This window comes from Pristiophorus japonicus, chromosome 26 (genome assembly GCF_044704955.1).
Source record: "Pristiophorus japonicus isolate sPriJap1 chromosome 26, sPriJap1.hap1, whole genome shotgun sequence".
Lineage (NCBI taxonomy): Eukaryota > Metazoa > Chordata > Chondrichthyes > Pristiophoridae > Pristiophorus > Pristiophorus japonicus.
The window spans coordinates 14534837-14561449 of NC_092002.1; the positions used below are offsets into that span (position 1 = coordinate 14534837).

Sequence of the window (26613 nt, forward strand, 5' to 3'; positions counted from 1 at the left end):
GCCTGCACCGCCATTCAATGAGTTCATGGCTGGACATGCAACTTCAGTACCCCATTCCTGCTTTCTCGCCATACCCCTTGATCCCCCTAGTAGTAAGGACTTCCTCTAACTCCAAAAACTCACTTCAAAAACCAGACAGGGAGGCAGAGACCGAGGTTTTAGTTGTGACGCCTGTTCCGCTGGCCATGGAAATGTGACTGAAAATCTTCAGAACCAATGCAAACATGGCACACGACAGAAGTAAATGCGAAAGTCGTCTTTTGACCCTGAAATAAGCTTGCGACCACATATCCGCAGCTTAACTAAGACCGTCTATTTCCAAAACTCGGCTGCCCGTGTCCTAACTCGCACCAAGTCCCGCTCACCCATCACCCCCTGTGCTCGCTGACCTACATTGGCTCCCGGTTAAGCAACACCTCGATTTCAAAATTCTCATCCTTGTTTTCAAATCCCTCCAGGTCCTCGCCCCCTCCCTATCTCTCTAACTTCCTCCAGCCCTACAACCCCCCGAGATCTCTGATTCCTCCAATTCTGGCCTCTTGCACAGCCCCCGATTTTTAATCGCTCCACCATTGGTGGCCGTGCCTTCTGTTGCCTGGGCTCCAAGCTCTGGAACTCCCTGCCTAAACCTCTCCGCCCTCCTCTAGCTTGCTTTGCTCCTTAGAACCGACCTCTTTGACCAAATCCCAGCCTAATGTCTCCTTCCCTGGCTCGGTGTCGATGCTTGTTTGCTAAACGTTCTCATGAAGCGCCTTAGGATGCTTTACTACGTTAAAGGCGCCATACAAATACAAGAAAGAAATTACTTGCATTTATATAGCACCTTTCATGATCACTGGACGTCTCAAAGCGCTTTACAGCCAATGAAGTACTTTTGGAGTGTAGTTACTGTTGTAATGTGGGAAACGCGGCAGCCAATTTGCGCACAGCAAGCTCTCACAAACAGCAATGTGATAATGACCAGATAATCTTGTTGTTGTTGTTATGTTGATTGAGGGATAAATATTGGCCCCAGGACACCGGGGAGAACTCCCCTGCTCTTCTTCGAAATAGTGCCACAGGATCTTTTACATCCACCTGAGAGAGCAGACGGGGCCTCGGTTTAACATCTCCTCTGAAAGACAGCATCTCCAACAGTGCAACACTCCCTCAGCACTGTACTGGGAGTGTCAGCCTAGATTTATGTGCTCAAGTCCCTGGAGTGGGACTTGAACCCACAACCTTCTGACTCAAAGGCAAGAGTGCTGCCCACTGAGCCACGGCTGACACACCATATTCTTGTTGTTCCTACTCTGGGCATTTGTTGCTGTTTATCCTGCTCCACCCTGTTATGTGATTGTGTTTGTGTTACAGGTTGCTCCAGCGTATGCTCCTCCTGCTTACACCCCAGTTCAGGCGTTCAATGTAAGTCTGCTTGGCTTTGCTAATCGCTACAAACAGTTTAGACCAAGTTTTGACTAGCACAAATGCTTCACACTGGGAACAGGCCACCCCAATTCTCAAGAATGGCCCCAGCATTTTTTAAATGATGCCATTTCGATGTGGTGATGAGCAGGGCGACTGGTTCATTCTGAGTGGGTGTGCTTCGATCGGCAGAATGGCTTGCGGCATCTTTGAGCCCGTTTCCTGGAATCGTGTGATTATCTTCCTGGAATATATTTGCATCACGGTAGTTGTGGCAAAGCACCAGTGTGCAGATTCAGAGGTGTATCAAAGGAGGAGACTAAAAATGTGGGGACTCTAGATTTAGAAGAGAGAAGGTTAAGGGGAGATGTTTAAAATGGTTCCATTACAGAAAGACTTGCATTTCTATAGCGCCTTTCTCGACCACCGGCTGTCTCAAAGTGCTTTACAGCCAATGACATACTTTGGAGTGCAGTCACTGTTGTAATGTGTGAAACGCAGCAGCCAATTTGCGCACAGCCAGCTCCCACAAACAGCAATGTGATAATGAGCAGATAATCTGTTTTTTGTTATGTTGATTGAGGGATATATTTTGGCCCCAGGACAACGGGGATAACTCCCCTGCTCTTCGAAATAGTGCCATGGGATCTTTTGCGTCCGCCTGAGATAGCACACGGGGCCTCGGTTTAATGTCCCATCCGAAACACGGAAGTCTAAAAGGGGGTTTTGATAAAGGTAAATGGGAAAAATCTGTTTCCATTGATCGCAGAGTCAGTAACTGGGCAGCATAAATTTAAGCATAAAAACAGAAGGACAAAGGTTTGGAGACTTTTCTTATCCTTAAAACCTACCTCTTTGATGAAGCTTTGTGTCATCTGCCCTATTTTCTCCCTATGTGGCTCGGTGTCAAATTTTGGTTTATAATTCTCCTGTGCCGTGCCTTGGGACATTTTACTACGTTAAAGGCACTATATAAATACACGTTGTTGTTGTAGGACATGGCATGCTCAGTCAGAAACGGTGGGGAAAGCAGAATCCATAATAGCTTTTAAAAGTGGAAAATTATTTGAAAATGAAGCATTTAAAAGGGTATTGGGAAAGGTCAGGGGAATGGGACTAAGTGGAGAGCTTATTCAAGGAGCTAACACAGGTGTGATGGGCTGAGTGGCTTCCTTCTGTGCTGTGAGATCTGATGGGATGTAAAATTCCCAGTCAATTGTGACTTGTTCAGAAATGGCCTCGCATAATATGAGTGAAAGAAGCCATGGAGGTTTTGTTTGTAATGCTGCTTCAGAGAAAAGCGCTCTGCCCTCTGTGGACCCGTTTTACCCCTGTTCTATCGCCTTTGCTAGTCTTAGCAGTGATGGGGCAGAGAGGTGGGTAACCAGGAAGGGTGTAGAATCGGCTTGCGAGTTCTCAGGTGACTGAACAGTCCGATACGGGTCTCTGTCACAGGTGGGACAGACAGTGGTTGAAGGACAGGGTGGGCGGGGAGTCTGGTTAGCCGCACGCTCCTTCCGCTGCCTGTGCTTGCTTTCGGCGACAAGACTCGAGGTGCTCGGTGCCCTCCCGCATGCTCTCCCTCCACTTTGGGCGGTCTTGGGCCAGGGGCTCTCGGGTGTCGGTGGGGATGCTGCACTTTATCAGGGAGGCTTTGAGGGTGTCCTTGAAACGTTTCCTCTGCCCACCTGGGGCTCGCTTGCCTTGTAGCAGTCCAGAGTAGAGCGCTTGTTTTGGGCATGCGGACAATGTGGCCCGCCCAACGGAATGTGGTCAGTGCTTCGATGCTGGGGATATTGGCCTGGTCGAGAACACTGACGTCGGTGTGTCTGTCCTCCCAGGGGATTTGCAGGATCTGGCAGAGAGACTGCCTATGATGATGAGATTCCACCCTGTGGAAAGTATTTTTTATCTAAGCTGATACCATACGGTAATTGTGTGCCTTTTGATTAAAATGGAGTCCTGGCCCTTCCAGAACTTTCTGCATTTTAGCAGTCAGCTTGCATAAACAGCTAAACCTGCTGTGAGATGGCTGATGGCCATCAGACAGCTAGGAGACAAGTCATGTTGAGACAAGTAACCCCCCCATGGTGCTCTCCTATTGTCTACACTACAGGAGTTCCATGTCACCCCACCCTTATCTTCTAGCCATTATCTCTTTCCGAGACCTCATCCATTTGATGCAAACAGATAAACTGACCAGGAAATTGGAACAATCCTGACACAATACAAGACAGGTGATAGCCCATTACCTATGACTCATGGAGTAATGGCCGTTTGGCTTCCTGATTACCCTGACAAAAGGAAATATCTGTAAACCATGTCAGGACCAGGATATAGTAATTAACTCTTTATCTGTATTCACTGACTGTGAGACAGAGCAATAAACAGGGAGAGGCCAGAACTTTGGTTTTACTGTATAAATATCTTGTTAAACTGAACCATTTCGGAGGTGTTCACTTAGCCCTTGACTGAGTATAACCTACCCCTTGCGAGCAAGTAAATTAAAAAGGAAACTTCTACCGGAGCTGTAAGTGTCGGAGTCATTCTTTTCGGAGGTCGAGATTTCAACAACCCTCACCCCCCCTCCATAACCGAATGGAGTGGGAATTAATCCTGCCCCTTTCACTCGGTGATGCTCTCTGTTCTTCCAACAACAAGGGCCGCCTTATGCACTTTTCCAGGGGTCCACCTCCTGAATGCTGTCCAGTGGTGTTCTGTTGGAACGTGCTTGAGTTTGCAAAAATGACACGTTCTTTGACAGCGCCTCCCCAACCCGCCATCTAGTAGGCCAAGGGCAGCTAATGTATGGGAATCGCCTCCAAGTCACACATCACCCATTCCTTCATCGTCGCTGGGTCAAAATCCTGAACTCCCTCCCTAACAGCACTGTGGGAGCACCTTCACCACACGGACTGCAGCGGTTCAAGAAGGCGGTTCACCACCACCTTCTCGCGGGGCAATTAGCCACGGGCAATAAATGCCGGCCTAGCCAGCGACGCCCACTCTCGAGAACTAATATTTTTTAAGAAGATGCAGGCTGGGATTTTTCTCAAACAATTTAAAGGAAAAATAATGCTGACAGTTAGAAAGGTGTAATGTGTGGGCTGCTCACAACTGGACAAGAATGGGAATGACATGTTTCAAAATGGCCCTTTTTACCCTCCCGTCATACAGGTGGCACTGCACTGGGTAACCCTCCCATTCTGCATGTGGTGTTGCGGTGGGTAACCCTACCATCCTACAAGTGGCGTTGCGGTGGATAACCCTACCACCCTGAAGGCGCCGTGGTAGGTAACCCTCCCACCCTACAGGTGGCGCTGCAGTTGATAACCATCACACCCTACAGATGGCGCTGCAGTCAATAATCCTCCCATCCTGCAGGTGGCACTGCAGTGGGTAACTCAACCCACCCTGAAGGCACTGTGGTAGGTAACCCTCTCACCCTGCAGGTAATGCTGCGGTGGGTAACCCTCCCATCCTGCAGTTGATAACCCTCCCATCCTGTCGGTGGTACCGCGGTAGGTAACACTCCATCCTGCAGGTGGCGCTGCAGTGGGTAACCCACCATCCTGCAGGTGGCGCTGCAGTGGGTAACCCTCCCATTCTGCAGGTGGCGCTGCCGTTGATAACCCATCCTGCAGGTGGCGCCGCAGCGGGTAATGTCCCATCTTGCAGGTGCGCTGCACTGGGTAACCCTCCCATCCTGCAGGTGGCACTGTGGTAGGTTAACCTCCCATCCTGCAGGTGGCGCTGCAGTGGGCAACCCTCCCATCCTGCAGGTGGCGCTGCGGTTGATAATCCTTCCATCCTGCAGGTGGCGCTGCTGTAGGTAACCCTCCCATCCTGCAGATGGCGCTGCAGTGGGTAACCCTTCCACCCTGCAGATGGCGCAGCGTTTGATAATCCTCCCATCCTGCAGGTGGCGCTGCAGTGGGTAACCCTCCCATCCTGCAGGTGGTATTGCAGATGATAACCCTCCCATCCTGCAGGTGGCACCGTGGTGGGTAACCTCCCATCCTGCAGGCGGCGCTGCAGTTGATAACTCACCCATCCTGTAGGTGGCGCTGCAGGTGATAACCCTCCCATCCTACAGGTGGCGCTGCAATTGATAACCCTCCCATCCTGTAGGTGGTGCTGCAATTGATAACCCTCCCATCCTGCAGGTGGTGTTGCAGGTGATAACCCTCCCATCCTGCAGGTAGCGCTGCAGGTGATAATCCTCCCATCCTGCAGGTGGCGCTGCAGTGGGAAACCCTCCCATCCTGCAGGTGGCGCTGCAGTTGATAACCCTCTCATCCTGCAGGTGGCGACGTGGTGGGTAACTCTCCCATCCTGCAGGTGACGCTGCAGTTGATAACTCTCCCATCCTGTAGGTGGCGCTGCAGTTGATAACCCTCCCATCCTACAGGTGGCGCTGCAATTGATAACCCTCCCATCCTGTAGGTGGCGCCACGGTAGGTAACCCTCCCATCCTGAAGGTGGCGCTGCAGGTGATAACCCTCCCATCCTGCAGGTGGTGCTACAGGTGGGAAACCCTCCCATCCTGCAGGTGGCGCTGCAGTGGGAAACCCTCCCATCCTGCAGGTGGCGCTACGGTAGGTAACCCTCCCATCCTGCAGGTGGTGCCGCAGTTGGTAACCCTCCCATCCTGCAGGTGGCGCCGCGGTAGGTAACCCTCCCATCCTGCAGGTGGCGCCGCGGTAGGTAACCCTTCCATCCTACAGGTGGCGCTGCGTAAGGTAACCCTCCCATCATGCAGGTGGTGCCATGGAAGGTAACCCCCCCCCCCCATCCTGCAGGTGGCGCTGCAGTAATCACCTCCTGCTCTGTTCCAATACAAAATCCTCCGGATGCTGGGAATTTGCAGTAGGTCAGAGTTAACGTTTCAGGGCAGTGACTTTTCATCAGAACTGGAAGAAGTTAGAGTAATAACAGGTTTTAAGCAAGTGCAGAAACAGAGAAAGAACAAAAGGGAAGGACCGTGATGAGGTGGAAGGCAGGAGAGATTAAATGACAAAAGGAGACGGTAATGGGACAAGTAAAGGAACAAAAGATGGGTCTATAGGAGGTGTAAATGGCAACAGCAGAATCATCACCAACTGCGGTCTGAGAAAATGGGTGATGATCTAAAGTTCTTGAACTCAGTGTTGAGGCCCAGAGACTGTAAAGTGCCCAAAAAGAGAGACTTGTATCAGGACGTCCCAAAGCGCTTTACAGCCAATGAAATACTTTTTTTGTTGCAGATTAGTCACTGTTGTAATATGGGAAAAATGAAATGAGAACATAAAAAAATCGAAGCAGGAGTCGGCCATTCGGCCCCTCGAGCCTGTTGCGCCATTCAATACGATCATGGCTGATCTGATCATGGGCTCAGCTCCACTTCCCTGCCCGCTCCTCATAACCCCTTATCCCCTTATGCTCAAAAATCTGTCTATCTCCGCCTTAAATATATTCAATGACCCAGCCTCCACAGCTCTCTGGGAAGATAAAAGCATTAGGCACTTTACAGTCTTTTTGGCCTCAACACTAAGTTGAACGACAACTTTAGATTATAACCACCCATCCCAATTCTTTTGCTTTATTTGTTCTATTAGCCATCCTTTTTGTCATTTTATCACTCCTGCCCTCCACAGACCGTCCCCTTTTTATTCCTCCCTCCATCCCCCTTTCTCATCGAATCATAGAACCGGCTCTCTGCAATAGAGCGCTTTAGCAAGTCCCCCTGCACCCCCCGCCCTTTCCCGTAATCCGGCAATTTTCTACTCTGTCTCTGCGCTTGCGTAAAAATAGTTAAATCTCCCAACTCCTTCCAGGTCATTGTCATGAAACGTGAACCTGTTTCTTGCTCCGGTGCCACAGATGTTGCCTGAGTTCCGAGTGTTGCCAGAATTTTCTGCTCAGTTGTGCCGGGAGCAGGGAATTCACCAGCTCAGCACTGCCAGTCGCTGGCCAGTGTTGGTACTGCAGCCACTTCCAACTTTAGATTTGCTTATGCTGAGAGAGCTGTGTCTTTCTACAGCTGGAGTACTGCGTGCAGGTCTGGTCACCGCATTACAGGAAAGATGTGATTGCACTGGAGAGGGTACAGAGGGGATTTGCGAGGATGTTGCCTGGACTGGAGAATTTTAGCTATGAGGAAAGATTGGATAGGCTGGGTTTGTTTTCTTTTGAACAGAGGAGGCTGAGGGGAGACTTTGTTGAGGTGTATAAAATTATGAGGGGCCCAGACAGAGTGGATAGGAAGGACTTATTTCCCTTAGCAGAGGGGTCAATAACTCTGGGGCATAGATTTAAAGTAATTAGGGGGAGGTTTTGAGGGGAAATTTCTTCACCCAGAGGGTGGTGGGGGTCTGGAACTCACTACCTGAAAGGGTGGTAGAGGCAGATACCCTTACCACATTTAAAAAGTACTTGGAGGTGCACTTAAAGAGCTGTAACCTACAGGGTTACGGACCAAGAGCTGGGAAGTGGGATTAGGCTGGATAGCCTCTGTGTCGGCCGGTGCGGACACGATGGGCCAAATGGCCTCCTTCTGTGCTGTAAATTTCTATGATTTTCTCTTAACACAGACTGTATAGATGACACGGCACTGCATTTTTCTCCTAGCTTTCGTCTGTATACGGTTCAAATCCTGCCTTCTCCAATCCCACCCAGTACAGCAAAGGAACTGTAAGTTTCACTTCTTTACGGTTTAATTTTGTGTGCGAAGTGTCTGCGGTGAGCTGCCTAACGTTTCTTCAGTGAGGCGTTCGATAATTCAGGGCCGCAGTCAGCGCTGGGGTAACCAAGGCAACTGGTTAGAGGCGCAGGAGAGACCAACTGGCTGGGAAGTGGCCAAAAGAAAGGTTGAGTGTAAAGTTGTATCGCGGGCATGTGAAACTAAAGTGTGGACATGATTCCATAGAAATTACAACAGTCTGTTCGGCCCATCCAGCCCGTGTTTGCCGACGGCGACAAGAACCGAATTGCAGTCGTAGAGGGTAGAGGAAATGTAATGTATTTGCTTCACGGGTTCTTTGCTTAAGAATTCATATCAATACATTGCTATTAAGAACTAGTTGGTTTATTAGCAAAGGTTTAACAATCACACTACACATTGCCAGTTCATCCACCAGGCTCACAACCACCTGCCTCATCGTGGATCCCCCGAACCCAACTGGCTGGGGTTTTATTGAGTCTTGTGAACATCATGTGACTGGCTCAGCCACTCACAACTCAACAGCTCGACAACTATTTTCAGTAGAAACAAGTTCACCCTGATTAAAGGGGGGGGGGGGGGCTCTAAAACCGACACAATTAAACAAATTAAACTTTGGACAGTAAAGTTAAATCAAATTAAAATTTGGTTGCCGGGGGTGATGATGCACTCCAGTCCCTCCGGCGCCCACCTCTCGCGGAAGGCCGCGAGCGTACCGGTGGACACCGCGTGCTCCATCTCCAGGGACACCCTGGCTCGGATGTAACTGCGGAAGAGAGGCAGGCAGTCGGACTGAACGACTCCATCGACCGCCCGCTGCCTGGACCGGCTGATGGCCCCCTTGGCCAGGCCCAGGAGCAGCCCTACGAGGAGGTCCTCCGCAACAGCTCGACAAACCTGTGAGCTTGCTCACACAGTGCAGACATTACAGAGAATTTCTGCGGCAGTTCTCCCGAGCGGCCTCTATAATTTGGGCAGCTCGGTCCAGTTTGGGCGGGCGATCAGGAACCACCCCTTTGAAGATATTCACCCCTCCTTTCTCCCCCGGCTGCGAGATAGCTCCAAGCTCACGAAGAAGGTAAGCTGTAAGGGGAATGAATCACCAAAAGTCTTCGACCATCCAGTCACTCGCGCACTTGCCAGCGGCTTACGAGAGTGCGGCTGCCTTAAACTAGGAGTTGAGCCCAGGCTGCCTGTGTCGGAGGGGAGCGTTATAATTATATTGACTTTCCCCTCACCCCTCATCACAGGCCTTCCATTTAGTGCATAACCAGAACTGTATGGCCGCTCCGTGCCAGACAGGCGGGAGGCGCAATCGGTTCAAGGTGAGTCGCCCTGCGGGGAACTTCAGTCGCTCACAAAAGTCCTGCCAGATCTGTACAGCCATGTTTACCCATGTAGTATCACCATGGCATCAAGTTCAAACGACTAAAGAAGTCTCTCGATTTGACTGGATGGCTCAGTCAGTAAAGTACACTGTGCCAGAGGCTACAGAGTAGGAAGGCCTCGGGTCCCCTCGACTCGAGAGCGATGAGGAGACCAATTTATAAATTGAGGAGATAACGATTTGGCTAAGACTGGCAGAACTAACCCGCTGTAGGGAATCTGGATCAGCTTCCAGCCTCCTGCTCCTTGTGCATGCGCTGGTTTTGATTGAGCTCTGGGTGCATTCACTTCTATTTCAAAGTAATCGGGGACTTTCATCTTGCCCAGGGCTCCATGGAGTCAAGGGCCAATGCCGGCTCGTGATACTGTGTTGTATAAAGTCACGTCGGAAGTTGGACAAAGGCAGCTGACCCTTTTATCAGCCTGCTGTGCTTATTGAAGACCAGATTTACCTTCGCTGTTGCTGAATCTCCATTAAGCTGCTGTTGGCGGGTATCAGTTTGAGTGCTGGGTACATCATAAGCACTTTCAACCCAAGCTAGCACCCTATACAACTGTACAGGGTATTGTTACTGTCCTGATACAACTGTACGGGTATTGGTGAGGCCACACCTGGAGTACTGCGTACAGTTCCCTTTCGATCGAAAGACCGCTGCTAATGAAAGGATTGGGCTCTTTCTCTTTCTTCCTCTTCCTCTCCCTTTCTCTCCGTCTCGTTCTCTTCCTCTTCCTCTTCCTCGTTCTCTTCCTCTCCCTCGTTCTCTTCCTCTGCTTTTCTTGGGTTAGATTTAATTTGGTGTCTCTAATCCAGATTGGTTTTTCTTTGACTATTCCTCTATTTAATGGGCTGAATTGGTTAAACTCTGTACCTCTGAACAAAAATTTGGCAGATGGAGTATAACGTGGGAAAATGTGAGGTTTGGCAGAAATAATAGAAAAGCAAGTTATAATTTAAAAGGAGAAAAATTGCAAAGTGCTGCAGTAGAGAGGGACCTGGGAGTCCTTGTGCATGAAACACAAAAAATGAGTATGCAGGTACAGCAAGTGATCAGGAAGGCAAATGGAATGTTGGCCTTTATTGCAAGGGGGATAGAGTATAAAAGCAGAGAAGTCCTGCTACAGTTATACAGGGTATTGGTGAGACCACACCTAGAGTACTACACGCAGTTTTGGTCTCCGTATTTAAGGAGGGATATACTTGCATTGGAGGCTGTTCAGAGAAGGTTCATTCGGTTGATTACGGAGATGAGGGGGTTGACTTATGAAGATAGGTTGAGTAGGTTGGGTCTATACTCACTGGGGTTCAGAAGGATGAGAGGTGATCTTATTGAAACATATAAAATAATGAGGGGGCTCGATTAGGTGGATGCAGAGAGGATATTTCCACTCATAGGGGCAACTAAAACTAGGGGACATAGTCTCAGAATAAGGGGCCGCCCATTTAAAACTGAGATGAGGAGGAATTTCTTCTCTCTGAGGGTTGTAAAGCTGTGGAATTCTCTGCCCCAGAGAGCTGTGGAGGCTGGGTCATTGAATATATTTAAGGCAGAGATAGACAGATTTTTGAGCGATAAGGGAGTGAAGGGTTATGGGGAGCGGGTGGGGAAGTGGAGCTGAGTCCATAATCAGATCAGCCTTGATCGTATTAAATGGCAGAGCAGGCTCGAGGGGTCAAATGGCCTACTCCTGCTCCTATTTCTTCTGTTCTTATCCCCTGGTGATAGTACTTTGTGGCTGTACTTTGGAGGTTAGAGGCACATGTAGTCAGTGATATGCCAACCAGAACCCTCACTTCAAATAATAACCCCATTTACCATTGCTTTTCAGAACATGCCCACCCAAGTGACCGTATCTAGCCCGGTAAGTATTTGGTTAGGCTTTGTAAAACTATACCTTGAGGTTCCATTCTTCCCAAAGGTGAATGACATTTTTTGAGGGCCCCAATTAGACTTATCCTGTTGTCAGTTCTGAACATTCAGAAAGCTCTTTACAACTGTCATCATCTCTCACTCCCCCTCTCCCCCTCTCCCCCTCTCCGCCATCTCCCCCTCTCCGCCATCTCGTGATCTACCTCTCTCTATCAATGAGGTGATCTCATTGAAGCATATAAGGCTCTGAGGGGGATTGACAGGGAGAATGTTTCCCCTGGCTGGAGAGTCTGGAACCAGGGGGCATAGTCTCAGGATAAAGGGTCGGCCATTTAAGACTGAGATGAGGAGGAAACATCGCGGGACGTCAAGTGTAGGTTAATAGAGACCAGTTGGGCACATTCCGATTCCATATTCTCTGAATCCAATGCTCAAGAGCCTCCAGGCCCACTTTTGCCTGATGTGTTCTGTGTGTCCAATGGTGCAATCTTGGTTTAAGGGAGGCCCCCTACCCTCCAAACCGACAGACCATCCAGAAGCTTGGCGCCCTCTGGAGGTGAGAGAGTATACCTGGCTGACAAACCTGCCATTTCCTTTTCAGGTGGTTCCATACCAGGCCTACATGGGAAGCATCCGGCCAGAGCAGAAGATAAAAATCGTCGGAACTGTGAAAGCCAAGGCTCACAGGTAATTGGTGGGCATGACGGGCCTTAAAGCTGAGGTTTGATTTTCTTTATAAAGTGTGTGTAATCACTAGGACTCGACTATAAGAAAACCCCTCCATTTTAATATTATTATCCTTATTTTCAAATCCCTCCATGGCCTCGCCCCTCCCTATCTCAGCACCCTCCTCCAGTCCCACAACGCCCCCCCCCCCCCACCTGAGGATATCTGGGCTTTTGAGCATCGCTGATTTCCTTCGCTCTACCATCGGTGGCCGTGCCTTCAGTTGCCTAGACCACAAGCTCTGGAATTCCTTCCCTAAGCCTCTCCACCTCACTATCCCGCTCTCCTTCTTTAAGTCGCTCCTTAAAACTTACCTCTTTGACCAAGCTTTTGGTCACCTGTCTGACTATCTCCTTATGTGACTCTGTGTCAAATATTGTTTGATAACGCTCCTGTGATTACTATGTTAAAGGCGCTATAACATTCCCAGCATCGAAGCACTGACCACACTCGACCAGCTCTGCTGGGCAGGCCACATTCTCCGCATGCCTGAGACGAGACTCCCAAAGCAAGCGCTCTACTCGGAACTCCTTCATGGCAAGTGATCCCCAGGCGGTCAGAGGAAATGTTACAAGGACATCCTCAAAGCCTCCCTGATAAAGTGCGACATCCCCACCGACACCTGGGAGTCCCTGGCCAAAGACCGTCCTAAGTGGAGGAAGAGCATCTGGGAGGGTGCTGAGCACCTCGAGTCTCGTCGCCGAGAGCGTGCAGAAACCAAGTGGAAGGAGCGTGCGGCAAACCAGTCCCAACCACCCTTACCCTCAACGACTGTCTGTCCCACCTGCGACAGGGACTGCGGTTCTCGTATTGGACTGTTCAGTCACCTCAGGACTCATTTTTAGAGTGGAAGCAAGTCTTCCTCGATTTCGAGGGACTGCCTATGATGAAAGGTGCTATATGAATACAAGTTGTTGTTGTTGTGATCTGGTGCTCTGTGTACACCTATCTTTTGTTTCAAAGTCTTGTGCCTTTTTAATCCCTCCTTTAATGTCACCCACCCCCGCACACAAGGTGCTGATTTAGAATCATAGAATGATACAGCGCAGAAAGAGGCCATTTGGCCCATTGTGTCGGTGCCAGCTCTTTGGTAGAGCTCTCCAACTAGTCCCGCTCCCACCGCTTTTTAGGCAGCGCGTTCCCGATCACAACAACTCGCTGCGTCTTTTATTTTTCCCAGTCACCTCTGGTTCTTTTGTCAACCACCTTCAATCTGTGTTCTCTGGTTACCGACCCTTCCGCCAATGGGAACAGCTTCTCCTTATTTACTCTATCAAAATCCTTTGTGATTTTAACACCTGTCAAATTTCCTCTTAACCTTCTCTGCTCTAAGGAGAACAATCCCAGCTTCTCCAGTCTATGCACAAAACTGAAGTCCCTCATCCCTGGAACCATTCTGGTAAATCTCCTCTGCACCTTCTCTAAGGCCTTCACATCCTTCCTAAAGTGCAGTGCCCAGAATTGGACACAATACTCCAGCTGAGGCCTATTCAGTGATTTTTATAAAGGTTTAGCATAACCTCACGGTGTGCTCACGAGCTGTTGCATTGTGAGTGGCTTAGCCAGTCACGTGATGTTCACAAGACTCAATAAAACCCCAGTCAGTTGGGTCTGGGTCATCCACGATGAGGTATGCAGTTGTGAGTCTAGTGGATGAACTGGTAATGTGTAGTGTGATTGTTAAGCCTTTGTTAATAAACCAACTAGTTCTTAATTGCTATGAATTCTTAAGCAAAGAACCCATGAAGCAAATACATTACAATCCCACTTGAATGCAATGAATCTGGAAATTGGTGGGCTGGCACCAATCAAAAGTGACCAGGAAGCTGTCGGACTGTTGGAAAAATCCAGCTGGTTCACTGATGTCCTTCAGGGAAGAGAACCTGCCGTCCTCACCCTAGCCAGCCTGGGCTACATGTGACTCCAGTACACACTAGTGCCCTGGTTAGTCACTCCCTTGTCACCTTGCAGCGAAGAGTGGGCAGTTAATGGCAGACTTGTCCCTTCATCCCCAGAACGTGGTCCTTGGAACTCTCCCTTACCGGGTCCAAATGACCATTTTCCCACTTGAGCCTGGACAATGATGTTGGCAGGCTATTTGACTGTGAGATACAGTCACCGGGGTATGGTAGCAGAGTGGTTATATTACTGGGCTAGTAATCCAGAGGCCTGGACTATTGATCCGGAGACACGAGTTAAAATCCTACCACGGCAGCTGGGGAATATAAATTCAGTGAATTAAATAAATCTGGAATAAAAATGCTAGCATCAGTAACAGTGACCATGTGAGTACCGGATTGTTGTAAAAACCCATCTGGTTCACTAATGGCCTTTAGGGAAGGAAATCTGCCACCCTTACCCGGTCTGGCCTATATGTGACTCCAGACCCACAGCAATGTGGTTGACTCTTAACTGCCCCTTGTAATGGCCTAGAAAGTCATTCTCTACCAAACTGCTACAAATGAGCACCTTCACCACACGAACTGCAGGCGGCTCACCACCACCTTCTCAAGGGGCGATTAGGGATGGGCAATAAATGCCAGCCTTGCCAGCGGGGCCCACATCCTGTGAATGAATTTTTAAAAAAGCAGCTTGGCCTGATCCTGACGGCAGCTGGTTCCCAAATGTACACTTTCCAGCAGGATCGCTGTGTGATGGGAGCGGGAACACCGGCTGACTAGTTCCCACTTCGCCAACTCCCATCTTCCCTTGCAAAGTGCCGCAGTACAGCGGGACCTGGGGGGTACTTGTGCATTAAACACAAAAGGATAGTGTGCAGGTACAGCAAGTGATCAGGAAGGCCAATGGTATCTTGGTCTTTATTGCAAAGGGGATGGAGTATAAAAGCGGGGAAGTCTTGCTACAGCTATATAAGGTATTGGTGAGGCCACACCTGGAGTACTGCGTGCAGTTTTGGTTTCCATATTTACGAAAGGACATACTTGCTTTGGAGGCAGTTCAGAGAAGGGTCACTAGGTTGATTCCGGAGATGAGGGGGTTTGACTTATGAGGAAAGGTTGGGCCTCTAATTGGAATTCAGAAGAATGAGAGGTGATCTTATCGAAACGTATAAAATTATGAGGGGGTTTGACAAGGTGGATGCAGAGAGGATGTTTCCACTGATGGGGGAGACTAGAACTAGGGGGCACGATCTTAGAATAAGGGGCTGCACATTTAAAACTGAGATGAGGAGGAATTTCTTCTCTGAGGGTTGTAAATCTGTGGAATTCGCTGCCTCAGAGAGCTGTGGAAGCCGGGACATTGAATAAATTTAAGACAGATAGACAGCTTATTAACCGATAAGGAAATAAGGGGTTATGGAGAGCGGGCAGGGAAGTGGAGCTGAGTCCATGATCAAATCAGCCATGATTGTATTGAATGGCAGAGTAGGCTCGAGGGGCTGAATGGCCTACTCCTGCTCCTATTTCTTATGTTCTAACCAGGAGAATTAGGGTTAACTTTGACTGCCTGCGCCCGGCCTCAAAATGGAGTCGACAGCCTTACCGCCCCGGCGATGTGGCCGCCTCCATTTTGGAAAAAGGGCCTACTGCCAGGTGTCCGCATCGTCTGCCTGTTTCAGAGGCAAGGCCCTGTTTTAATGTGGAATCGTGGGGGGTGAGGGGTGCGATGACAAATTGGGCCCCGGTTGCTGTTTTAGGTGGGAACAGGAGTCTGCAGTGCACCCAGGAGGAAGCTGCAAATTGCAAACGGAATCGTCTACAGGCTCCCATGCTGTGCTTTCTATTTTCCAGGTTCACCTTTAATCTGAAGGCCAGTTATGCGGATAACATTGCCCTCCACATCAACCAACGATTCGATGAAACCGCGGTGGTGAGGAACACTCGCATCAACCAGAGCTGGGGTGCAGAGGAACGGTCACTACCCTTCCTCCCGTTCATACCCGGCCAAACGTTTGAGGTAGGCCGTCGATTGTGTGCTGAACAGTCCTGTCGAAGCCCAGATGTAGATGAGGCACATGCTGTAGAACGAACTGTGTGCTAGCCTGTACCCCAATGACCTGGAATCACTGGTTACAGCCTGGAAGGCCATTCGGCCCGTCGAGCCTGTGCCGGCTCTCTGCAAGAGCACCTCAGCCAGTCCCACTCCCCCCGCCCTTTCCCCGTAGCCCTGTAATTTGTTTTTTTTTCCTTCAGGTGCAGTGTCAGCTGTGGCTCAGTGGGCAGCACACTCGCCTCTGAGTCAGAAGGTTGTGGGTTCGAGTCCCACTCCAGAGACTTGAGAACATAAATCTAAGCTGACACTCCCAGTGCAGTGCTGAGGGAGTGCTGCACTGTCGAATGAAATGTTAAACCGAGGCCCCGTCTGCTAACCACTCGCTGCGTATAAAACCGTTTTTCCTCATGTCGCCTTTGGTTCTTCTGCCAATCCCCTTCAATCTGTATCCTCTGGTTCCCCACCCTTCCACCAATGGGAACAGTTTCTCTCTCTCGACTCTGTCCAGGCCCCTCATGATTTTGAACACCTCGATCAAATCTCCTCTCAACCTGCTCTGCCCCAAGGAGAACAACCCCAGCATTGATACTGTAGACGGTTTCTCGAACAGAGGGATCAGCAATTTATAGCGTCTCCTCCTCACTTTAATTGCTGTAGTTGTTATGGTAACCCGGTGGTTATAGGATAGACTCGCAACTCTAGAGGTTAGGAGGTCAAATCACGCCATGGCAAGTTTTGATATTGATACTTTTATAAATATATGGTGATTAGCACCAGAAAACTATCTACTAAATTGTTCCAATGCATTCCTGGCTGGTCTCCCATGTTCTACCCAACGTAAACTAGAGGTGATCCAAAACTCGGCTGACCATGTCCTAACTCGCACCACGTCCCATTCACACATCACCCACTGCGCTCGCTGCTCCGTGTCCTAACTCGCACCACGTCCCACTCGCCCATCACCCCTTGTGCTCGCTGCCCCGTGTTCTAACTCGCACCACGTCCCATTTACCCATCACCCACTGCGCTCGCTGCTCCATGTCCTAACTTGCACCAAGTCCCACTCACCCATCACCCCTTGTGCTCGCTGCCCCGTGTCCTAACTCGCACCACGTCCCATTCACCCATCGCCCACTGCGCTCACTGCCCCATGTCCTAACTTTCACCAAGTCCCACTCACCCATCACCCCATGTGCTCGCTGCCCCGTGTCCTAACTTGCACCAAGTCCCGCTCACCCATCACCCACTGCGCTCACTGTCCTGTGTCCTAACTTGCACCGAGTCCCGCTTACCCATCACCCCATGTGCTCGCTGCCCCGTGTCCTAACTCGCACCATGTCCCGCTCTCCCATCACCCCCTGTGCCCCGTGTCCTAACTCACACCAAGTCCCGCTCACCCATCACTCCCTGTGCTCGCTGCCCCGTGTCCTAACTTGCACCAAGTCCCGCTCACCCATCGCCCCCTGTGCCCCGTGTCCTAACTCACACCACATCCCGCTCACCCATCACCCCCTGTGCTCGCTGCCCCGTGTCCTAACTCGCACCATGTTCCGCTCACCCATCACCCCCTGTGCTCGCTGCCCCGTGTCCTAACTCGCACCAAGTCCCGCTCACCCATCGCCCCCTGTGCTCGCTGACCTACATTGGCTTCTGGTTAAGCAACATCTCGATTTCAAAATTCTCATCCTTGTTTTCAAATCCCTCCCTGGCCTCACCCCCTCCCTATCTCTGTAATCTCCTCCAGCCCCACAACCCCTCGAGATAGCTACGCTCCTCTAATTCTGCCCTCTTGAGCATCCCTGATTATAATCGCTCCACCATGTGGCTCGGTGTCAAATTCTTTGTTTCATAAGAATATAAGAAACAGGAGCAGGAGTCGGCCATTCGGCCCCTCGAGCCTGCTCCGCCATTCAATAAGATCATGGCTGATCTGATCATGGACTCAGCTCCACTTCCCCGCCCGCTCCCCATAACCCTTTACTCCCTTTTCGTCCAAAAATCTGTCTATCTACACCTTAAATATATTCAATGACCCAGCCTCCACAGCTCTCTGGAGCAGAGAATTCCACAGATTTACAACCCTCTGAGAGAAGAAATTCCTCCTCATCTCAGTTTTAAATGGGCGGCTTATTCTGAGACTATGTCCCCTAGTTTTAGTTTCCCCTATGAGTGGAAATATCCTCTCTGCATCCACCTTGTCGTGCCCCCTCATTATCTTATATGTTTCGATAAAATCACCTCTCATTCTTCTGAACTCCAATGAGTAGAGGCCCAACCTACTCAACCTTTCCTCATAAGTCAACCCCCTCATCTCCAGAATCAACCGAGTGAACCTTCTCTGAACTGCCTCCAATGCAAGTATATCCTTCCTTAAATACGGAGACCAAAACTGCACGCAGTACTCCAGGTGTGGCCTCACCAATACCCTGTACATTTGTAGCAGGACTTCTCTGCTTTTATACTCCATCCCCCCTTGCAATAAAGGCCAACATTCCATTTGCCTTCCTGATCACTTGCTGTACCTGCATACTAACTTTTGTGAAGCGCCTTAGGACATTTTACTATGTTGAAGGCGCTATATAAATACATGTTGTCAAACCCCAACTGGTTCACTAAAACCCACCAGGCCTACATGTGACTGCAGTCCCACCCAAATATGGTTGACCCTTAATTCCCTCAAGGTTGACCCTTAAAGGCTTCAAAGTTAATCAATACCATGTCTACATCACAACAAGAAATGTTTAAAATTGATTTGTTTTAGCTATTTAGGATACAGTTGTTAATTAGGTGGTGTAACTAAGCAGAAACAGCGGTATGGACCTGTTGGTCCGAATGCCTGTTTCTGTGCTGTAAACCTAGAGTTCAGAAGAATGAGAGGTGATCTCATTGATACATGCAAAATTCTTACAGGGCTTGACAGGGTAGATGCAGGGAGGATGTTTCCTCTAGCTGGGGAGTCTAGAACCAGGGGTCACAGTCTCAGGATAAGGGGTCGTCCATTTAGGACTGAGATGAGAAATGTCTTCACTCAGAGGGTGGAGAATCTTTGGAATTCTCTACCTCAGAGAGCTGTGGAGGCTCAATCGTTGAGTATATTTAAGACAAAGGTAGATAGATTTTTAGATATTAAGGGAAGTATGGGATATGGGGACAGTGCAGGAAGGTGTTGAGGTCAAGGATCAGCCATGATCGTATCGAGGGGCCGAATAGCCTACTCCTAATTCTTATGTTCTTAAATCCGATGCAGTATTTGTGAGGTATGCTGGCAGGTGTGTAGGATAAACCCCACGGCTGTATTCAGTGGGATTGCGGGTCATAGAGTTGGCGCGACAGCCATTAATCCCCATCGCCGGCTCACACGTCCTTTTGAAGATGGCTCCCCATTGGGTGTACGGGATCGGCGACTTTGCCTTTTAACTCGGTTATCCTCTCTGCCACCGCACCCAGAGTTCACAGGATGTGGACAGAGCCCCTGAGACACAGACAACGGCACGTGTTTCGAGGGCCGCGGGTGAGGCAGAGATGGCTTCCCGTTTGGATTTTGAGTAGCAACGGTTTACCCGTTGGGTTTTGATGGAACCAAGGATCAATAGGAGAATTGAATGGTGCCACGGGTTAGGCAGCAAAGGTCGGCTCTATCTGCACCATTGGTGCTTCCGGTAGATGTTAAAGGTCCCACGGCACAATTCCAAGAAGAGCACAAGAGTTGCAGTGTCCCGGTCAACATACCTCCATCAGCCCGACAGCACTGAACAACACTGTCATTTATCTCCGTGACATGATAAGACCCAATGTAAATACAAGTCCTTTGTTCCTTCGGACTTTTGTGTCTGATCAGATTACTAAAGGGCCTTACAGATTACAAAATATCTCTCAATCAATATCATTAAAACAGAGTATTCCGATGTTGGGGAAGTCCAGAACCAGGGGTCACAGTCTAAGGATAAGGAGTAAGCCATTTAAGACTGAGATGAGGAGAAACTTCTTCACCCAGAGAATTGTGAACCTGTGGAATTGTGAATCTGCCACAGAAAGTTGTTGAGGCCAGTTCGTTAGATATATTCAAGAGGGAGGTAGATGTGGCCCTTACGGCTAAAGGGATCAAGGGGTATGGAGAGAAAGCAGGAATGGGATACTGAAGGTGAATGATCAGCCATGATCATATTGAATGGCGGTGCAGGCTCGAAGGGCCGAATGGCCTGCTCCTGCACCTATTTTCTATGTTTCTATCTGGGTCATTGTCACATTGCTGTTTGTGGGAGCTTGCTGTGCGCAAATTGGCTGCCGCGTTTCCCACATTGCAACAGTGACTACACTTCAAAAAGTACTTCATTAGCTAAGTGCTTTGAGACGTCCGGTGGTCGTGAAAGGCGCTATATAAATGTGTCTCTCTCTCTCTCTCTCTCTTTCTTTCTCTCTCTCTCTCTTTCTCTCTCTCTCTCTTTTTCTCTCTCTCTCTTTTTCTCTCCTTTTTCTCTCTCCTTTCTCTCTCTCTCTTTTTCTCTCACTCTCACTCTCACTCTCACTCTCACTCTCACTCTCACTCTCACTCTCACTCTCACTCTCACTCTCACTCTCACTCTCACTCTCTCTCTCACTCTCTCTCTCTTTTTCTCTCTCTCTTTTTCTCTCTCTCTTTTTCTCTCTTTCTCTCTCTCTCTTTTTCTCTCTCTCTCTCTCCTTTTTCTCTCTCTCTCTCTCTCTTTTCTTTCTCTCTCTCTCTCTCTCTTTTCTTTCTCTCTCTCTCTCTCTCTCTTTTCTTTCTCTCTCTCTCTCTCTCTTTTCTTTCTCTCTCTCTCTCTCTCTTTTCTTTCTCTCTCTCTCTCTCTCTTTTCTTTCTCTCTCTCTCTCTCTCTTTTCTTTCTCTCTCTCTCTCTCTCTCTTTTCTTTCTCTCTCTCTCTCTCTCTTTTCTTTCTCTCTCTCTCTCTCTCTCTTTTCTTTCTCTCTCTCTCTCTCTCTTTTCTCTCTCTCTCTCTCTCTCTCTTTTCTCTCTCTCTCTCTCTCTCTCTTTTCTCTCTCTCTCTCTCTCTCTCTCTCTCTTTTCTTTCTCTCTCTCTCTCTCTCTCTCTCTTTTCTTTCTCTCTCTCTCTCTCTCTCTCTCTTTTCTTTCTCTTTTTCTCTCTTTTGTTGGTGAAGGGATTTCATAATTTATTTTGGAATTATTCCTTGCCAGCTGCTGATTCTGGTCCAACCAAACTTCTACAAGGTCTCGGTCAATGGAAGACATCTGTTCAACTTCAACCATCGGCTGCAACCCCTGAACCAGGTCGATCATCTGGAGGTCACTGGCGATGTCCAACTTTCTCTCGTGCAGTACTAACATTTTTCAGCGACTGACCTTCTGTAGCCATGAAGGTGAATCTGTGTGCTTTGCAGAGTCCCACCTTCTTCACTCTTAACCCCTTCCTTTCAAGAAGAATAATCCTTGGTCTAGATTATCTGGTCATTGTCACATTGCTGTTTGTGGGAGCTTGCTGTGCCCAAATTGGCTGCTGCGTTTCCCACATTACAACAGTGATTACACACCAACTTCATTGCCTGTAAAGTACTTTGGACGTCTGGTGGATGTGTTGCTATATAAATGCAAATCTTTCTTTCTCCCCTTATTTCCCACCATGCCCCAGTTGTTTAGAGAATCAGAGACTGACTTAGCTTAGGAGGAGACCATTCAGCCCATCGTGCCTGTACCGGCTCTTTGACAGAGCCATCGCTTAGTCCCCCTCCGCAGCACAATAAAGCTGTTTATAAAGAACTCAGTTCAAGTGTCACCAATTTAGTATCGAGTGGAAATTTCCACTTCATCATGTAATGTACAAGCTGGCCACTAACAAATAAACACTTGGGTGACCCCGTAACATTTACACACGGAATATAGGAACAGGGGGAGGCCATTCAGCCCCTCGAGCCTGTTCCAACAGTCACTTCGATCACTTAACCCTTTAATGCCTTGGCCCCACCTCCCTTAATACCCTTATCCAGCAAAATGCTATTGCACTCTGTTTTGAACCCTCCCCCAGCCTCAACAGCTTTTGGGGGAGAAAGAGTTCCAGATTTCCAACACCCTTTGTGTGAAGAAACGCTTCCTGACATCACCCATGAACGTCCTGGCTCTAATGTTAAGCTTCTGTCCCCTTGTTCTGGACTCCCCCCACCCACCAGAGGAAACAGTTTCTCTCTAGCTAATAAAGCAAAATATAATTTAGAACTTCAAATATTGTTCTGTAATAACCTTTTATATTGAACTTTGTTTAATCACAAAATGTTTGCCTATATTATTTTCATCTGACTGACATTGTAAGATTAAGTTTGTAATCTCTGTAATCAAGCTTATTTTTAAATGGAGGTTTTTAGTCGAGATACAACGTTTGGCACAACCGGGTTTGACGGAACAACTGTCCCTGGATGAGGATAATCTTCTCCCACTATCCCTCCCGGGATATTTCCCCTAGGACTTGTGACCCGAGAAGCGGGTTCAAGTCTCGATCTGGTTCCCAGGAGTTAATTCACAGGTTTGGAATGCTGTGATACACACACCCATACCCCATTGGGATCAAATTCCTATTTTGAGGGTGACTCCATCCATTTAAAATATCTGGGCTAATGGCTCTGTTTTAAAAGGGTGAGAGAGTGGGACTTCAGCAGGCGTGCATTAAGCTAACCTGGAACAGTGCACTTTCAGGGCTAAAGAGATTAATGGGCTGTGTATCACTCACTGAACAGGAATACTATAAAGATTGGGAACCAGCTTCAATCTGCTGTCATCTTGAAATGAGGAATGGTCCCTTCTTGTGTCACCTGTACCCCTTGAAGAGAAACCCACCAATTAATGTTCTGTAACATCTCATCATAATGACTTCATTATTTAGATTTTAATTGATCAAATGTGTGTGTTCTATCCTGATCACTGAATGCATTTTTAAATCAATAGATGTTTGCAAAAACGGCCTGTTGCTTTTCATTTGCTTCCTCCATCTTGTCTGTTTTTTTTTCTTTAGTCATTCACGGGAAGTGGGCGTCTCTGGTAGAGCCAGAATTTATTGCCCATCCCTAACTGCCCTGAACTGAGTGGCTTTCTAGGCCATTTCAGAGGGCAGTTAAGAGTCAACCACATGGCTGTGGGCCTGGAGTCACATATCGGCCAGACCGGGTAAGAGCGGCAGATTTCTCTCCTTAAAGGACATTAGTGACAATCCCTGGAGTGGGACTCGAACGCACAACCATCTGACATCTGCAAGAGTGCTACCTACAGAGCGCCGGCTGACAATTGCAGGGGTTTTTAATGACCATTCGGTAGTTACATGGTCACCATTACTGATACGGGTAGAGCGTCTGAAATCTGGAAACCTCGGGACCGAGGTCCTTCTGGATTTCAGGTATTTCCGGATTTCGGAACGTCTTTCCGATGTCCCGAATCCAAAACTATTGTGTTCCTAACACAGATGAGGCTGCACACAGGGAGGTTAAAGCAACAGTGACGTCAGTCTTTATTAAGACACTCCAGAGTGAGGAACAGACTTTAGGGACCGGCTTATATACAGTGCTCCCAAGGGATGCTGGGATCCCTTGGGACTTCAGGGGATGCGCTCCCTGGTGGCGGAACATGGGAGTGCATGCTTTACAGATACACAACAGAAACGTCTGGGCCGAGGTAAGGGGGCGGCGGCAGTAGAGGTCGGTGGCGGGGCGGGGGGGGTGGGGTGGGCGGAGGTGGAGGGGGGTGGGCGGAGGTGGGAGGTCGGCGTCGGGTCAGCGGCTGGGAAAAACTTGCATTGAAGACCGGCAAAAAAAGGTACGTTAAAGTTTTTATTTTTTAATCCTTTTTCAGCGATTTAGTAGGTAAGGGTTTTGTGAATTTTTATTTTTTGTTTTTTGCATTTTTTTTTGGTGTTTCCCCCCCTCCCTAGGCCCAACTCACAGCGGTAATCGGTTTAAAAAAAATGTCCGGATTGTGGAACAATTTCCGGATTCTGGGCGACCCCTCCACGGATCAGCGTGATGTCTGGATTTCGGAACATTACGAATTTTGGAACTCCAGATTTCGGACACTCAAACTGTACTAGCTTTTTAATTCTGTTAACTGAAGTTAAATTCCCCAGCTGCCAGGGTAGGGGTTTGAATTCGCCTCCCCAGATCGTCAATCTGGGCATCTGGATCACAAGTTTAGTAACATAACCACTCTGCTACTGTTGCCTTGTTATTGCCATGTAAACCAAACAAACCCAAATTGTATGAGAGGATGAGAGAGAGCGCGGAGAGGGTGTTGGGAATGCACAGTCGGCCCCTCAGCATAGGGAGGGGAAAGGACAGCTCGCCATTCCGAGCCAGGAACCCTCGCCTGGCACTGCAGACCGTGCTCACGATTCCTTCCTGAAGGTGGATGGTCCTGGGAGCGGAGAGTTGAGGAGGTGGCGATGGGGAGCAGGTCTCCCACAAAATCCCAGCCCTTAACTTGAGCACATCAGTCTAGGCTAACCCTCCCAGTGGAGCGCTGCACTGTCGGAGGTGCCGTCTTTCGGATGAGACGTTAAACCGAGGCCCCGTCTGCTCTCTCGGGTGGACGTAAAAGATCCCATGGCACTATTTCGAAGAAGACCATGGGAGTTATCCCCGGTGTCCTGGGGCCAATATTTATCCCTCAATTAACATAACAAAAACAGATGATCTGGTCATTATTACATTGCTGTTTGTGGGAGCTTGCTGTGCACAAGTTGGCTGCTGCGTTTCCCACATTACAACAGTGACTGCGCTCCAAAAGTAATTCATTGGCTGTAAAGCGCTTTGAGAAAGCCAGTGGTCATGAAAGACGCTATATAAATGCAAGTCTTTTTAACGTTGGTCGCTGACTTGCCTTCCCACCCCTCCCTCACCCCACTGCTGCAAATGACAGCCCCCTCCCAGTCACGTGTAAATGATGGTGATGGGGGGTGGGCCTTTGGGTTCATTCCCCATTGTTCTCATCTCTGCACCGACAATGGGGAAAGCCATCAGGAAGGTGGTGTGGAGGGGGGAGCGTGGGGTGGGGCGGGCGGATGATCTGGCCATTTCCTCCACTCCGAAACCTGCCAACTACCTTTTAAGGATTCAGAGCAAACTGGAATCAGGACTGTTTCTGAATATACCCTTCCTATTTCAGCAGCCACTGTGTCTCCCAGTCGCGATACAATGTCTCCCCTCCCCTGCAATCGTCAGCTGTGGATCAGTCGGCAGCACTCGCGGCCATTATTAAAGAAGCAGTAGCAGGACATTTGTAAAAGCAAAATTCGGTCAGGCAGAGTCAGCATGGATTTATGGAGGGGAAGTCATGTTTGACAAATTTGCTGGCATTCTTTGAGGATGTACCGAACAGGGTGGATAAAGGGGAACCAGTGGATGTGGTGTATTTGGACTTCCAGAAGGCATTTGACAAGGTGCCACATAAAAGCTAACTGCACAAGGTAAAAGTTCACGGGGTTGTGGGTAATATATTAGCATGGAGAGAGGATTGTCTAACTAACAGGGAACGTCGAGTCGGGATAAATGGTTCATTCTTGGGTTGCCAATCAGTAACGAGTGGGGTGCTGCAGGGATCAGTGCTGGGACCCCAACTATTAACGACTTGGAAGAAAGGACCGAGTCTAACATAGCCAAGTTTGCTGACGATACCAAGATGGGAGGAAAAGCAATGTGTGGGGAGGACATAAAAAATCTGCAAAAGGACATAGGCAGGCTAAGTGAGTGGGCAAAAATTTGGCAGATTGAGTATAATGTTGGAAAGTGTGAGGTCATGCACTTTGGCAGAAAACAAATCAAAGACATGTTATTATTTAAATGGAGAAAAATTGCAAAGTGCTGCAGTACAGTGGGACCTGGGGGTACTTGTGCATGAAACACAAAAGGTTAATATGTAGGTACAGCAAGTGACCAGGAAGGCCAATGGAATCTTGGCCTTTATTGCAAAGGAAATGGAGTATAAAAACAGGGATGTCTTGCTACAGTTATAGTTTCCATATTTACAAAAGGATATACTTGCTTTGGAGGCAGTTCTGAGAATGTTCACTAGGTTGATTCTGGAGATGAGGGGGTTGACTTATGAGGAAAGGTTCAGTAGGTTTGTTATGTATGTAAACATTACCAATGCGTAAGACTTGCCACCAGGGGATGCACCTGTGGGAGACCCAAGGGTCACCTGCACACCCTGGGCAAGTATAAAAGGCAGTCTACCATGCTGCTTCCTCACTCTGGAGTTACATTAAAGAGACCAAGGTCACAACAGTTTGAACTTACAATGTACAGCCTTGTGGAGTTATTCTGAACACAACAATTGGCGACGAGTAACAGATCACAAACTTTCACGTGGTTATGGCTGCCATTGGTATTCTTGAGAGATTTGTTGAGGGTGATGATTGGGAAGCTTTCATTGAGCTTCTTGACCAGTACTTCATGGCCAACGAGCTGGAAAGGAAAGATGGTGCGTATAAAAGCAATTACTGGCCATCAAGATGCTCTCCTTCGGCTTGAGGTGTTCCCGAACCAGCGTGCACAACTCTTTATATGTCTTTTCCATTGGTTTCGTCGGTGCTAGCAGATTTTTGATG

General features: G+C 48.8%; 1 protein-coding gene across 4 annotated transcripts in view; it reads left to right on the forward strand.

Moving 5' to 3' along the window:
• LOC139239215 (galectin-9-like) overlaps positions 1 to 22983 on the forward strand; it is a 38467-nt gene extending 15484 nt beyond the window's left edge. The window contains exons 5-11 of one of the 4 annotated variants that reach the window (XM_070867889.1): positions 1354 to 1404; positions 8014 to 8076; positions 9355 to 9429; positions 11318 to 11350; positions 11960 to 12045; positions 15837 to 16002; positions 21213 to 22983. In XM_070867889.1, the coding sequence (XP_070723990.1) occupies positions 1354 to 1404; positions 8014 to 8076; positions 9355 to 9429; positions 11318 to 11350; positions 11960 to 12045; positions 15837 to 16002; positions 21213 to 21359 (621 nt within the window). In that variant the 3' untranslated portion in view covers positions 21360 to 22983. The remainder of the gene's footprint in view (positions 1 to 1353; positions 1405 to 8013; positions 8077 to 9354; positions 9430 to 11317; positions 11351 to 11959; positions 12046 to 15836; positions 16003 to 21212) is intronic. The other 3 variants (XM_070867890.1, XM_070867891.1, XM_070867892.1) reach the window with 3 other exon arrangements.
• Positions 22984 to 26613: the final 3630 nt, after the last annotated feature.